Source organism: Castanea sativa, chromosome 10 (genome assembly GCF_040712315.1).
Source record: "Castanea sativa cultivar Marrone di Chiusa Pesio chromosome 10, ASM4071231v1".
Classification (NCBI taxonomy): domain Eukaryota; kingdom Viridiplantae; phylum Streptophyta; class Magnoliopsida; order Fagales; family Fagaceae; genus Castanea; species Castanea sativa.
Window position 1 is genome coordinate 37,883,033 of NC_134022.1, and position 13,244 is coordinate 37,896,276.

General features: G+C 37.3%; 2 protein-coding genes across 2 annotated transcripts; both read right to left on the reverse strand.

Moving 5' to 3' along the window:
• Nucleotides 1-1,938: 1,938 nt before the first annotated feature.
• LOC142612758 (G-type lectin S-receptor-like serine/threonine-protein kinase At4g27290) lies at nucleotides 1,939-12,610 on the reverse strand. Its single transcript, XM_075784909.1, has 7 exons — nucleotides 11,330-12,610; nucleotides 3,773-3,907; nucleotides 3,501-3,643; nucleotides 3,222-3,432; nucleotides 2,858-3,095; nucleotides 2,619-2,769; nucleotides 1,939-2,416 (listed from the first exon to the last, which is right to left on the reverse strand). Exons 1-7 carry the CDS (start codon nucleotides 11,994-11,996, stop codon nucleotides 2,108-2,110), a joined length of 1,854 nt encoding a protein of 617 aa, XP_075641024.1. The 5' UTR covers nucleotides 11,997-12,610; the 3' UTR covers nucleotides 1,939-2,107.
• On the reverse strand, nucleotides 12,087-13,208 carry LOC142612477 (G-type lectin S-receptor-like serine/threonine-protein kinase At4g27290). Its single transcript, XM_075784566.1, has 2 exons — nucleotides 13,105-13,208; nucleotides 12,087-12,537 (listed from the first exon to the last, which is right to left on the reverse strand). The coding sequence occupies exons 1-2, from the start codon at nucleotides 13,206-13,208 to the stop codon at nucleotides 12,087-12,089; spliced, it is 555 nt and encodes a 184-aa protein (XP_075640681.1).
• Nucleotides 13,209-13,244: the final 36 nt, after the last annotated feature.

Genomic DNA, 13,244 nt, shown 5'->3' on the forward strand with positions numbered 1-13,244 from the left:
GATTAGTGTTGACAATTTCTATTTGGAGGATGACTTTTATACTTTAATAAATTTCATGAAATATAAAAGACGGTAACATAGACATAAGATGGTACTTCACCTATGAAAGTATGAAAGTGGTGCCACTTTTAAACAAGAGTGAGATTTTCTCTTGTAAATGCTCATCAATTTAGGAGATAGCACAAGTTCATAATGATGCTAACAACATGTGGATTTTTGGTGTACGTCTAGGACATTTCATGTGTGTATCTTCCTCCACCCTAAGAGCATCCACATCAGTTTCTTCATTTTACACATTCACTTTTACACTAAAAACCCACTTTTTCTATTTTACACATCTAATTTTACAAAACACCCAAATCAGTTCATCTATCCTACCACCCTTTTTAATTAAATAATCAATTTTCTTTAATATTTTATTATTTTCCCAACTACCTCATATAATTACCGCGCTCTCTCTCTCCCAACTCATTTCTGACTTTTGCTCTCTCTCTCTCTCTCTCTCTCTCTCTCTCTCTCTCTCTCTATACCCATCTCTCAGACTCTCCCTCTCCCTCTCGATCAACTCTCCCTCTCCCTCTCGATCAACTCCCTCTTTGATCACGAGCTCAGATCATGATCTGCGAGTCCGATCACGATCCGCGAGCTCCGATCGCGATCTGCGAGCTCCGATCGCGATTTGCGAGCTTCGATCGGCGATCCGAGAGTCCGATCGGCGATCCGCGAGTCCGATCGGCGATCCGCGAGTCCGATCGCGATCTGCAAGCTCCGATCGCGATTCGCGAGCTCCGATCGGCGATCTGCGAGCTCCGATCAGCGATCCGCGAGCTTCGATCCAGCGTCCGCGAGCTCCGATCCACGGCAAGACCCACAAGCTCCGACCAGTCAAGCACCGATCTGTGTTTGTTTGTGTATGTCTATGTTTTTTTTTTTGTTGAGCAAAGTATATCTCTGTGTATATTCTATGTTGAGAAAAAGATGAGAGAATGGAGTCTATTGAGCACGGATCAGAGAGAGAAAAAAAGGAGCGAAGGAGAAAATGATAAAATATTGTATAAACGAGCTACAGTAGCCGTGTATATTTACACGGTTACTGTAGCTCGTGGATGGTTTTGCATGATTTTACCCAGTTTTAGCTCCACTGATATAGGAGATTTTTTGCTCAAAATGTGTAAAATTAGGAATTTTTGCATTATACATGACTATCCACAAACTGATGTGGATGCTCTAAGAAAAAGAATTTTGGTTTCAGTTTTGGCCACCATAATTTATTGAGATCTAGTGACTATTACACTAAAGGAAAGTTTAGGTAGAGTGAAACTTTCCTTTACACATGATAAACTTTCCTTTCCTTTAGAAACAAATTGAATATGTAAATTACAACCTAGTTGGGATCATTGTATATATATAAAAATATAGGTTGTCATATTTGTAAGTAATCTTATTTTTGCAAAGTAAAAGAAGGAGAAGATTGAATTAAAACTGAAATTTCAGTGGCTCACATTATCGAGCATCGAGCTAAGCTCGAGCAAGACTATTGCGCACAGAATAGTGCTATCGAATTGAGTGAATTGAGAGTACATTGAGCTAAGCTCGATACTTTCAAATTCCGATGAGTGAATTGAGAGTGCATATCGACAATCAGCCAATCTCGACTGATCAAGAGTCAAGCAGAGGTTGTTTGAAGGTCAAGTGGAGACAGTCAAGGACAAGTAGGGCCATAAGGCGCTTGATCGAGGCTAGACTAACAGCCGAATGAATCTTTTTGCTTGAGCGAAGGCCTGATCAAGGGTCGAGCAAGATGGTTATGGAAACACTGTTTCTGTAGAATTATGCATTTTCTTTGTAACTCTAAGCCACTAAAGTTTTATTTGTTTGTTTCATTGTTCAATTCATCATCCTCAACAACTTCTACTAATTCAAATGTAATATATAGCATACATAAAAGAAGGAATTAATGAATTTAGAACCAACACGGGATAGAACGTTCAGTTTGAGACATGATATAGTTCCATATAAGGTCTAATTAGATTGATCAGAACCATTAGATTAAGAGCTCCCTTGCTCTATACTACAGCTGTTGAGTCCTGAACAAAGTGTTGACATTTTACCGTCCCTCTAACAATGTGACGGTAATTTCATTGGTTGAACATGGTTCAAGCTTTGTTGATGAAGAATCTGCTTCAGGTAGAGCCTTTTCCATATAGAAACCTGGTTGTCTGGGCTTAGGCAACAAAATCTCACTGCTTAACATCAGAACCACAAATGACATGTCTGGCCTATCTTCTGGTCTTTGTTGCACGCATAACAGGCCCACATGAATGCATCGTAGCACTTGATTAGATAGAGTGCAGATGTCGCTTATAGATTCATCAATCAGTTCCATTGCCCGATCTTCAGTCCATAATCTCCAGGCCTTAAAACAGATCAAAACCATATATATCAGTGGCTAATGTGAACTTCTATTTAGCCTGGACTATTGCTGGATAATAAGAATAATACGCGCATTGTATGATTGATAAAGGTCATTTGAAGATTTGATTAGAGAAAGTATACTATTTAAAACTGCAACTTCATTTCACACTGTATATTAATAGAATAAAACTCTTCATTCTTACAAGTCCAAGAAGATTAAGGCTGTCGTCAAGGTGACAAAATCCCCTGTTTCTTTTTCCGCTAACAATCTCTAACACTAAAACTCCAAAGCTAAAGACATCGGATTTAACAGAGAATTGTCCATACCCCGCATACTCAGGAGACATATAACCACTGCAAAATATCATTGCAAAGTTATGGTAGGAGACATATAACTACTGCAATCTAGTGTAAACTACATAAGAAGTTAAAGTATTCTTACTGCGTTCCAACAATTCTTTTGGTTTCAGCATCGGTTTGATCTCCCCCAAATGTTCTAGCCAAGCCAAAGTCCGAGATTTTTGGGTTCATACTATCATCAAGCAGGATATTGCTAGCTTTGAGATCTCTATGGATAATTCTGAGTCTAGAGTCTTGATGAAGATAGAGAAGCCCCCTCGCAATGCCACCAATGATGTCAATGCGGTTTTGCCAATCCTGTAATTTGCTTCTTGTATGATCTGACCAATTTTATGTTCATGTTATGTTAGTATTGTCCTAACTGAATTCTCAACAAGCAATTTTATTAGTAGAAGATTACAATACTAAACTTAATCCCATGGAGTTAGAAAGGTCAAATCACAAACCAAAAATAAAAGAGTCCAAGCTTTTGTTAGGCATGTATTCATAAATTAACATTTTCTCATTTTCTTGAATGGAATAACCAAGAAGCTTCACAAGATTGCGGTGTTGAAGTTTGGCAATTAATAGAACTTCATTTTTGAACTCATTCAATCCTTGTCCAGAATTGGTAGAAAGCCTCTTCACAGCTACCACTTGCCCCTCTTGCAGTGTACCCTAAAAATCAAAAGATTAGGAATTTCACCAAAGAAGATAGCTAACCTAGTTAGGATGCTTTTGTTTACCTTATAAACAGGTCCAAAGCCACCTTCTCCCAACTTGTTCTTGCTCGAAAAGTTACAGGTGGCATTAGCTATGGTCATAAAATCAAATACGGGTAGCTGCATGTCTTCATTCCCGCCTTCATGGTTGCAATCTTTTTTTCTGACTGAAATTAAAGCAGATGGATTTGGCATGAATAACTTGAATGGTATTATTGCATTTCTAGGTTTAAGTCATTCAATTTGAAATTTCTTTGATGTAAACTTTATTATCAGTTCATGTCTTATAGCTTTACCCTTGAAACAAAGTTTCTTCTTCCACAAATATAATATCAATCCAAGTATAAGAATTCCCATGACTAGTAGAGCAGAGCCGACTATGATTCCTGCTTGTTTTATTTTGCTGGAAGGCCCATGTTTCCCAATGTTATCTGAAAATGAGAGGTAGAGTCAATAAATGAACATATATGCAGCTTTTGATCATAATTCCTCAAATTACAATTGAGTCGGAACTTAAATACTGTTGTTACCAGCTTCATAAGTACCTGCAGCTTGCCGAGTATAATTCATAAAAAGAGAATTTAGCTCGAGCATAAATAGGAAGAAATAATGTGGATAAAGCAGTAGGATGCAGCACCACAACATCCTAGTTTCCATGCAACCACCAAGTTTCCCGCACTTTTCACAGGGTTAGTGCAATCTTATATAGCTTGTAGTTGTGTCAGACTTCCCCAACCAAACATCTAAAAGATGTTCTTTAAGTTTACAAATGTTGGTTCTTATCCCCAATTCCCCCCCCCCCCCCCCCTTTCCAGGAACTTGTTGAACAAAACCCTGAACAAAATCTATTTGAAAACTTGACTCTTTAAATTACAACACTTTACAAGCACCACTGTTATTACACCAGTGCACATATGGCACTTATACATTCACACTCACTATCCTTAAAATACACTAGCATACACAACGCCTTACACCTTACCTCTAGACACCTAGCTACTAACCCTTGACTTCATTTTCTTCACATCACCTCACACACTTCACCTTACATTTCTCACTTGGTGCTTTATGACACACACTTCACACTGCACCTGACTTCACACTACTTCACCTCAGACACTTTACTTCACCAAACTCTTTACTTCACATCACCTCACTTCACACGTCTCACACACAAGTGGGAACCAAAGGTTCCTATTTATACAAGCATGAGGTCGGTTAAGTAACCGAGATTGAAGCTTCTAGCATCATCTATTTTCTACCACGTGTTCTAGGTCTTAGTTTATTATTATTATTATTATTATTATTATTATTATTATTATTTTCTAGCCCCTTTTAGACTATTACAAAAACTAGTCGCAGATCCACGCGATGCACGAAAATATATAATTATTTTGTAATATGCTATAATGTATAATTTATTCTCTAAAAATTGAACTATTTTTAAAAGTCTTATCCATTTCCATTCTATTATTTTGGGTTTTTCTTAATAACTAAATCATGAAATCAATGTAGAATAAAAAACAAAAAGCAATGTCTATACATATCTATACTATGTATAATAATGGACGTTTTGAAAAAAAAAAAAAACTTTCTTTCTTCTCTTAAAGTTCCTTAGAAATGTCTTTGGCCACTTAAGAATCCATCATTGCCAAACTTTCATGTATCTAGGTCAATGATCCCAAACCTTGCAAGAACCAAATTCCACATTTAGCATTATCAAAATCAGATAAAAATTAAACCCCCAATCATGTTTTGAGATTTTCTATTTCCTCGTGACCAAACTTTTGAGGTAGATTTTTTATTGTCTATTGAACTGCAAGATCAAATTATTATGTACTGCACATAGTAAGAAAAAGTTTGCTAAACATAATATTTGTTGAAGCCAAACAGAAATTGAGAAAGGTTCCACAAAAAAAAAGAACCATTGAGTCAAAACATATGAAAGCAGTAATTAAAGTATAATAACAACGAATACTCTATTATTGTTTCAAAACAATCATAGGTAAAAACATCAAACTTTGGTTTTCTTTTCTTCCTTTTTTACATAGAGTTAAACAAATGTCAAATCTAAGAAAACTAAAATGTCAAAGATAAACAAATTGAACGGGTAAAGCACAAATATATAATAAAAAAAAATTGTACAACATGAATATGAAGTAATAAGTTGTTGTAGATATTTCTAATTCTTGAAAACCCTTCTCATAACCGACAAACCAAACCTAGCCAGCCATAGCCCCAAAGTGATCACATTGTCGGCAACTCACAAAAAAAAAAATCATCCACAAACTTTAGAAATCCAATGGAAAAACCAAAGGTGGGGGAAAAATAAGAAGGGAAAGAATAAACCTCAAGGGGACTTTCCAAATCTGATGCCACTTTGGCAACTTTTGTGGAGGTAGAGAGAGCAACTGTAAACTTATAGTGCTAAAAATAACATAGTTAATCACAGGAGTGGCAATTGAAGGGTTTGAATTTCAAAAGAGCAAAACGATTTTGAAGGGGAAAATGAAGAGTTGAGAATTGAAAGAAGGATGAATTAATGGTGAGTAGGATTTAATGAGTTAAAGAATGTGTAAGGTTGTTCATGGTGAGTTGGATTTAATGAGTTAGAGAATGTGTAAAGTTGCACTATTTATTTATACATTAATATTGTTTAAAAAATTAAGGAAAAAAAAAGGTGACATGGTCGATGATGTGGCTCAATTGGAGCATAGCAATGATAAATGCTACACTTCAGTTTTTAGATATATAGATTTATGGCTGAGTTTCACTTCTACATAGAAGTCTTTAGAGAATTAAAGAGAGACATCTCATTGAGAAATCTGAAATGCAAGATAATTTTCTAGAGAATGAGAGAGAGGCGGTGCTTGATTTTTAACACTCCCCCTCAAGATTGTCTCTGTCTCAATTTCTCCATGGTCGTCATACCAAGTTGCTTTCTAAAGTCTGCAAACTTTGTTGTATTAAGTCCTTTAGTGAATATGTCTGCAACTTGGTCCTTTGTCTTAGTATGACACACTTCTATCTCTCCTTGTAGTACCTTTTCTCTCACAAAGTGATAGTGTACTTCCACATGCTTGGTCCTTTTACATACCTTAATATGCGGCGAACTGCTTCCAAGTGAGACTTCCTTGGATTTTGCATGTATCGACTCGCCATTCCAACTGCATATGAAATATCTGGTCGCATCAATGTTAAGTAGATTAAACTACCTACTAATTGTCAATACATGGCTGGGTCTTCTAGTTTTTGCCTTCTTTTGCACAGAGCTTAGTATTGACCTCCATAGGCATAGAGATTGGTTTGCAATTGAGCATCACAAACTTTTGAAGTAAGTCCTTTGCATACTTGTGCTGACATAAGAATAAGCCATCCTTAACTTGATCAACTTCAAGTCCAAGAAAGTGCTTAAGCTCTCCAAGCTCCTTCATTTGGAAGCGGACTACTAAATTTTCTCTTGTTCAACAAATTTCATCTTCATCATCTCCAGTGATGATTAGATCATTAACATATACAAGCACAATGGCTAATTTGCTTCCTTGTAATTTAACAAACAAACTTGAATCTGCTGGAGCTATTGAATAACCACTTTGAATTAGGAATTCTGCAATCTCACCGTACCATGCCCTTGACACTTGTTTTAACCCGTAAAGTTCTCTTCGCAACTTACAAATATAATCTAACAAGGCTTTGCTCTCGAATCCCTTTGGCTACTCCATGTAAATTTCCCAATCCAATTCTCCATGCAAGAAAGTATTCTTTACATCCATTTGCCATAACTTCCAAGATTTACTTGCCGTGAGTGCTATTAGGACACGTTCGATGGTGATCTTTGCCACTGGGCTAAATGTTTCATCATAGTCTAGCCCATATTTTCAAGAGAATCCTCGAGCTACTAGGCAAGTCTTGTATCTTTCTACTGATCGATTTGCAAGAGTCTTAACTTTATACACCTATTTACAAGAAATGGGTTTCACATCCTTCGGCTTAGGCACAAGGTCCCAAGTTTGAATTTCTTCTTCCATTGATTTTCTCCATTCTTCTCTTTGAGATGCTTTTTCATATGTTGATGGCTCATGTATGTTGTCATCTTCTGTAACTACTGCATTTGCATACTCGAGACTAGGTTTTCATTTTGGCTCACCTTCACCTTCAAAAGATTGTAACTCATCAGTTACCGTGAACTGATTTTTCCCAAAATACTCCAACATGCTCTCAGACATTTCTCTTCAATTTCCTTTGAGATAGGTAGCATTGCTTCGTCATCTTTTGTTTCTTCAACTGGCTATATTACAGCTAGACACGATTCAATAGCCCATTCTTCTTTGCTATCATCTTCTACGTTGCTGGACATTGCTGTATTTCCTTGAGCTGTTCTCCACTTGAATCAACAGTCTTGAGCAAAGTGGCCCATTTTTCCACACTTGAAACACTTGACATTACGATTTTTTTGGACTCGTGGATCATTCATTAGTGTCGCAACTTCCTTGAGCTCCTCGATCTTGATAGCTCTTTTCATCTTCTCTATCTTCATCATTTCTATTCTTAGAACCTGCATTAAATCTTCTCTTGGGTTGATCTTTAGTGAGACCCCAGCTATTTGCTTGACCAATGCTTCTTGGTCAACTAACAATTTCAATTCTACTAATGATGGTTGGATAGGCCAACCTTGAATGGCAGCTACGAAACTTCTATATTCGGGTCTCAGCCTTAGAATGATTATCCTTCTCATTCTTGAATCAGAAATATTTGATGCAAGATCTAATTTAGAGATTTCGCGACAGAGAGACTTTACCTTGGTAAAGTATTGAGTGATCATCATATCTCATTGTGCCATTGACATTAGCTCATTCTCAAGAAATTGTAGCCTTACATCATTCTTCTTTGAAAATAGTGTCAAAAAAATGGCCCACGCTTCCTTTGGTTTGTCTACACGCCTGATGCATGTGCTCTAGCATTTCTTTCTCAATGCTTGTCTTGATAGCAAACAAAGCTTTCCCAACTTTAATCTTCCACTTAGGCAATGCTTCGGTGTTCTCAGGAGGTGTGGTTTCTTCATCGGCCATGATCTACTACAAATCTTGCCCCTACAAGTATGACTTTATACAAGTTGACCATGTGTTGTAATTCTGGTTATTGAGCTTTCTAATCCTACCGACAGCTTAGAGGTCCGCCATCACAACTTGGTGAAATCTATCGCACTACCAAATAAACTTGGTCCCAGACCACGAGCCTTATAGTCCAAGATTGTACATGAGCAAAATGAACACTGATAGGCCAAGAATGTATTGACAACTTTGGTAAATTAATCAATTAATTAGCCAAATTAATGAATTAGATTCAATTACATGCAATAAGAATGGTAGCACAAACAAATCATCAACTCAGTTAAATGCAGCGGAAAATAAATTTGACATAGGTGATTTATTTACGAATGGGGAAAACTACCGAGGCAAAACCCCACTGGATGAATTTAAAGTCACCACTCCCTAAAATTCAATATTATCAAAACAAGCGGTTACAAGTAAAAGGAATCTCAGTACCTAATAGTAACTTACAGTTGAACCCTTACCCTAATACCTAATTGGACTTGTGATGTAGTGACAATCTCTCATTTCAATGCACAACTCCTAGCATGTGACTAACCAATTAATGCACGAATCTAAGTACATGACTAACACACCAACTTGAGGAAGATGTTGGCTGCAAAGTTCTTCAATTCATCCAACGATAAAGATCAAGAAGCTCATTGGTTACAAAACCCTTGGTGCAAAGACGCAGTAGCTTCTACAAAGAATATGATGAACTAGAGCAAATTGTCTCCGATCACAATATGCATGAATAATCACCTTGCATCAGTTGAGACGGCCCTTAAAATAATCCTTATATATGTTTAGGGTTGTGAGAAAATAAAACCTACACAAATACACTTGGATATGTGTGAAATCAGATTTGGAAAGCTAAATTTGTAATTCTTGACAAATACAGCTTTTGTTGAGCATTAGCATTAGCATTAAACCTCGATAGATATGATCTATCGAGCTTTAATGAACAACACTTCTTCACTTGTTTCTTGGACAGATTTGCATGACTTTTATACTAAACTTAAACTCTTGTTCCTTGAAGTACTAAACTCATCCTAGATTTACCCAATTACAAGTAAAATGTGTTTTGTTAAAGGATTAGCTATTTTACATATGCTAACAAGTTCCACATATGTCCTAACAAACACCTTCAAAATTACTGTCTTAAACACCACAAACACAGTCCCTGACCGCCTCGCTTTGATACCAGATTGTTGAACAAAACACTAAACAAAAACATTTTATTTAAAAACTTGACTCTTTGAATTACAACACTTTACAAGCACCACTGATATTATGCTGGTGCACACACAACACTTATGCATTCACACACACTATCCTCAAATACACTAGCACACACCTAATGCCTTACACCTTACCTCTAGACACCTAGCTACTAACCCTTGACTTTATTTTCTTTGCTTCACCTCACGCACATCACCTTGCATGTCTCACTTGGTGATTTATGACACACTTCACACTGCACCTGACTTCACACTACTTCACCTCACACACTCTACTTCACCTTTCACTTCACAAGTCTCACACCCAAGTGGGAACCAAATGTTCCTATTTATACAAGCATGAGGTAGGTTAAGTAACCGACATTGAAGCTTCATCTAATTTCTGCCACTAGAGTTCTAGGTCTTAGTTTATTATTATTTTATTATTTTAATTTCTAGCCCCTTCTAGACTATTACAAAAATTAATGGCTGAGTTTCACTTCTACATTGAAGTCACTAGAGAATTAAAGAGAGATGAGAGAGACATCTCATGGAGAAATCTGGAATGCAAGAGAATTTTTTTGAGCATGAGAGAGAGGCAGTGCTTGATTTTTTTAACAGAACTCACAGGAAAATGTCTGAATGAACATTTGCTAGCATATTTCAAAACAAATAATTGCTTGTCAATTCAAATCAGTGGACAGTATAACCGGGAAGTTGTAGTCGGTTGGTGCTTAAAGCTGTTGAAACTATATATTATTTTGTAATTATACTACAGTGGTTACTTCATTGATTACGAAAGCCAAGTAAAATGCATTGGGTGTTTATAGCTTGCATTGAGTTGTTACCATTGAAGAAGAAAACTCAAATTGAACTCCTGATTGCTGCTATTAAATTCCAGCACTTTGAAACGTCCAGCTTATTTTACCCCATTTTTGGAAGGAGGCGAGAAGGGAGATGTTGGGAGGGGGGGGGGGGGGGATAGGAGAGAAGATGAATGATAGAAGCCATCAATGCTGTGGCAGAGTGTATTGAAAATGAAAATTTAATAAACAGACAAAGAGCAAGTTCTGTTCTTTGTACCCGTGCCCCATGCAAAGCAAAAGTAAGAAATTTTCTTCTTAGTCTCCTATTATTCCCTTATTGTACCCAACAGAAGGGACTTATCCTAACTCAATCTAAAGAGTCTTATGCTAGCTGTAAATGGAGTATTCCTTTCTCTGTAGTTAGCAAGAATATTAGTTAGTGAGTTGTAAGGGAGTAGGCATGATTGTTGGTTATGAATTAGAACAAAATAGCAGTTTAGCTTGTCTTTAGCAGCTAGATACTGAGATTGATATGGTTGTTCTAAGGAAATACTGTGCCTTCAGCCAAGTTCTAGATCGTGTCGTGCTTCTTTCTTTTAATCAATTCACTGATTCATCCAAAAAAGAAAAGTACCAATTGAAAACCAAGCGATATAGGTGTTCAATTTGTACTGTATTTATAATTTATAATAAAAGAGCAAAATCAAAAGAGAACAAACAACAAAAGTAAAAAGTACCTAGTTCTGAATTGGCCAGCCTTATATATATGTCTTGCCCACCCTGGGAGAATACTCTCATATCAATCAAGATACGGAACCAAAGCAAGCAGCCACTTCCTTTTCCGCTGATATTTAAATTTGTATATGCTAAGCAAGAACAGTTTTTCAGACACATTCCCTCACATTCCTCGAGGCTCATGGTTGTATTAAACCGGGAAGAAGATGTGTTCGGCAATTTCACATTCGTGTATTTCAGGAAGCGATCTCTATTGCATTCCAGTGGAGTCCTTCGAACACAACCATCAGACCATTCTACTGAATTCCAATCTTTTGGAGATTTGGACACGAATCCTTCCAGGCATGCACATACAGGGGAGCCATTGGCATTGCAGATACCATATGCACCACAGTAGGCATAATTTTCACACTGATCTTGTTGGGATGTAAAGTAGATCTCCCAGCTGTGCGTCCTATCCATCCACGTGAGGCGTTCCACAACGCCAGATGGGTTAGCTACAAGTCTTGAAAAGACTGAACTGTTCACAAGTGTATACCCGAAATATACCTGAGTCTCATTCAACACAAATTGATACTCAAATATTCGATTCGGCATTGACCGAGCATATCCTGTAAAACTAAGGCCATTCCATGACCCTCCTCTAGCCTTTATTATATCTGCCTCCATTACAACTAGCTGTGGCAACCCATGAGTATCTATTCTTAACGAACACTCACCTTTAGCAGGATCGTCTGTGCTCTTCCAAGATGTTAAAAATCATTCTAGACCTGTTACAAAGTTCTTTCCCAACTTCATTCCCGGCAGTAATGTGTCGCAGGGATAATCAAAACTCTGCCACAAAAAGTTCAAGTTATTGCCATTTCCATCTTTCAAAACAAGATTTCCTGAATCCAAGAGCTGCACGACTGGACTCGCTGGAGCTCTTGACGTATTGGATGACCAAACAATACTATTTGTATTGTTGAGAAGAATAATATCTCCTTCATCTGTAACCTTCAAAACTCCTGAGTGATTACCAATTGGAGCCTCTCTGTTAGCTACCCATACAACTACTTCAGTAGATATCCTGTACCATATTCCCAAGTATCGGCCTTTTGAATTGCCAGGACTGAAGAATCCCAGTTCAAAGGTTCCACCAGCTGAAACTATAGTCTCACCGTCTCTGATGGAATGACTTGGAGTAATAGTGTCAAATGAAGCAGATAATCTTAAGAAGGAAAATAAATAGAACACAGAAAGAGATTTAAAGACTAGCATTGATTCTTTGGTAATAGTGCCTCTTTGTTAAGAGAGAGTTTTTTTTTTTTTTAATCCTTCGTTAAGAGAAAGTGATATATATAATATCTTGCGAGTTGCGATTCATGGACTTGGTCTTGGAGTATGCTTTACGCATCAATTATTTTTGGCAAATTCCATGAATTCTTACTTCTTAGGTAGTGTTTGGATAGCGTCTGGAGGCCTGCGTTTGGCGTTTGCGTCCAGCACAGTATGGGTCCCACGGCTACAGTGCGCAAGAAAGAAAACGCAAGAGCTTCTCAGCTGAAATATTTTTAACGCAAGTGCACAGTACTTTCAGTTACTGTAGATGGACACCAAAAGCAAAATAAACGCGTTGGTCATTAACGCGTTGGACTTTTCCTTTTCTTGTTTTGTTTTTTCTTCATTGTTCTGTGCTTTTTTTTCTTCACTGTTGTACGTTTTGAGTCAGTAGCAGGATATTTCTTTCTTCTCTCCCAACGGCTAATTTCGCACAGCCCCTCTCTCTCCCAACTACCGTGGCAGATCTTCATTACTCTTCATCAATAATCTGTCCTCTTCCTCTTCAATGAACTCCACCCACCCACCCACCAATAATCCATTAAACCAAAGGAAACCCATTACTCTGAACCACGGAAATACACGGAAGAAGAGAAG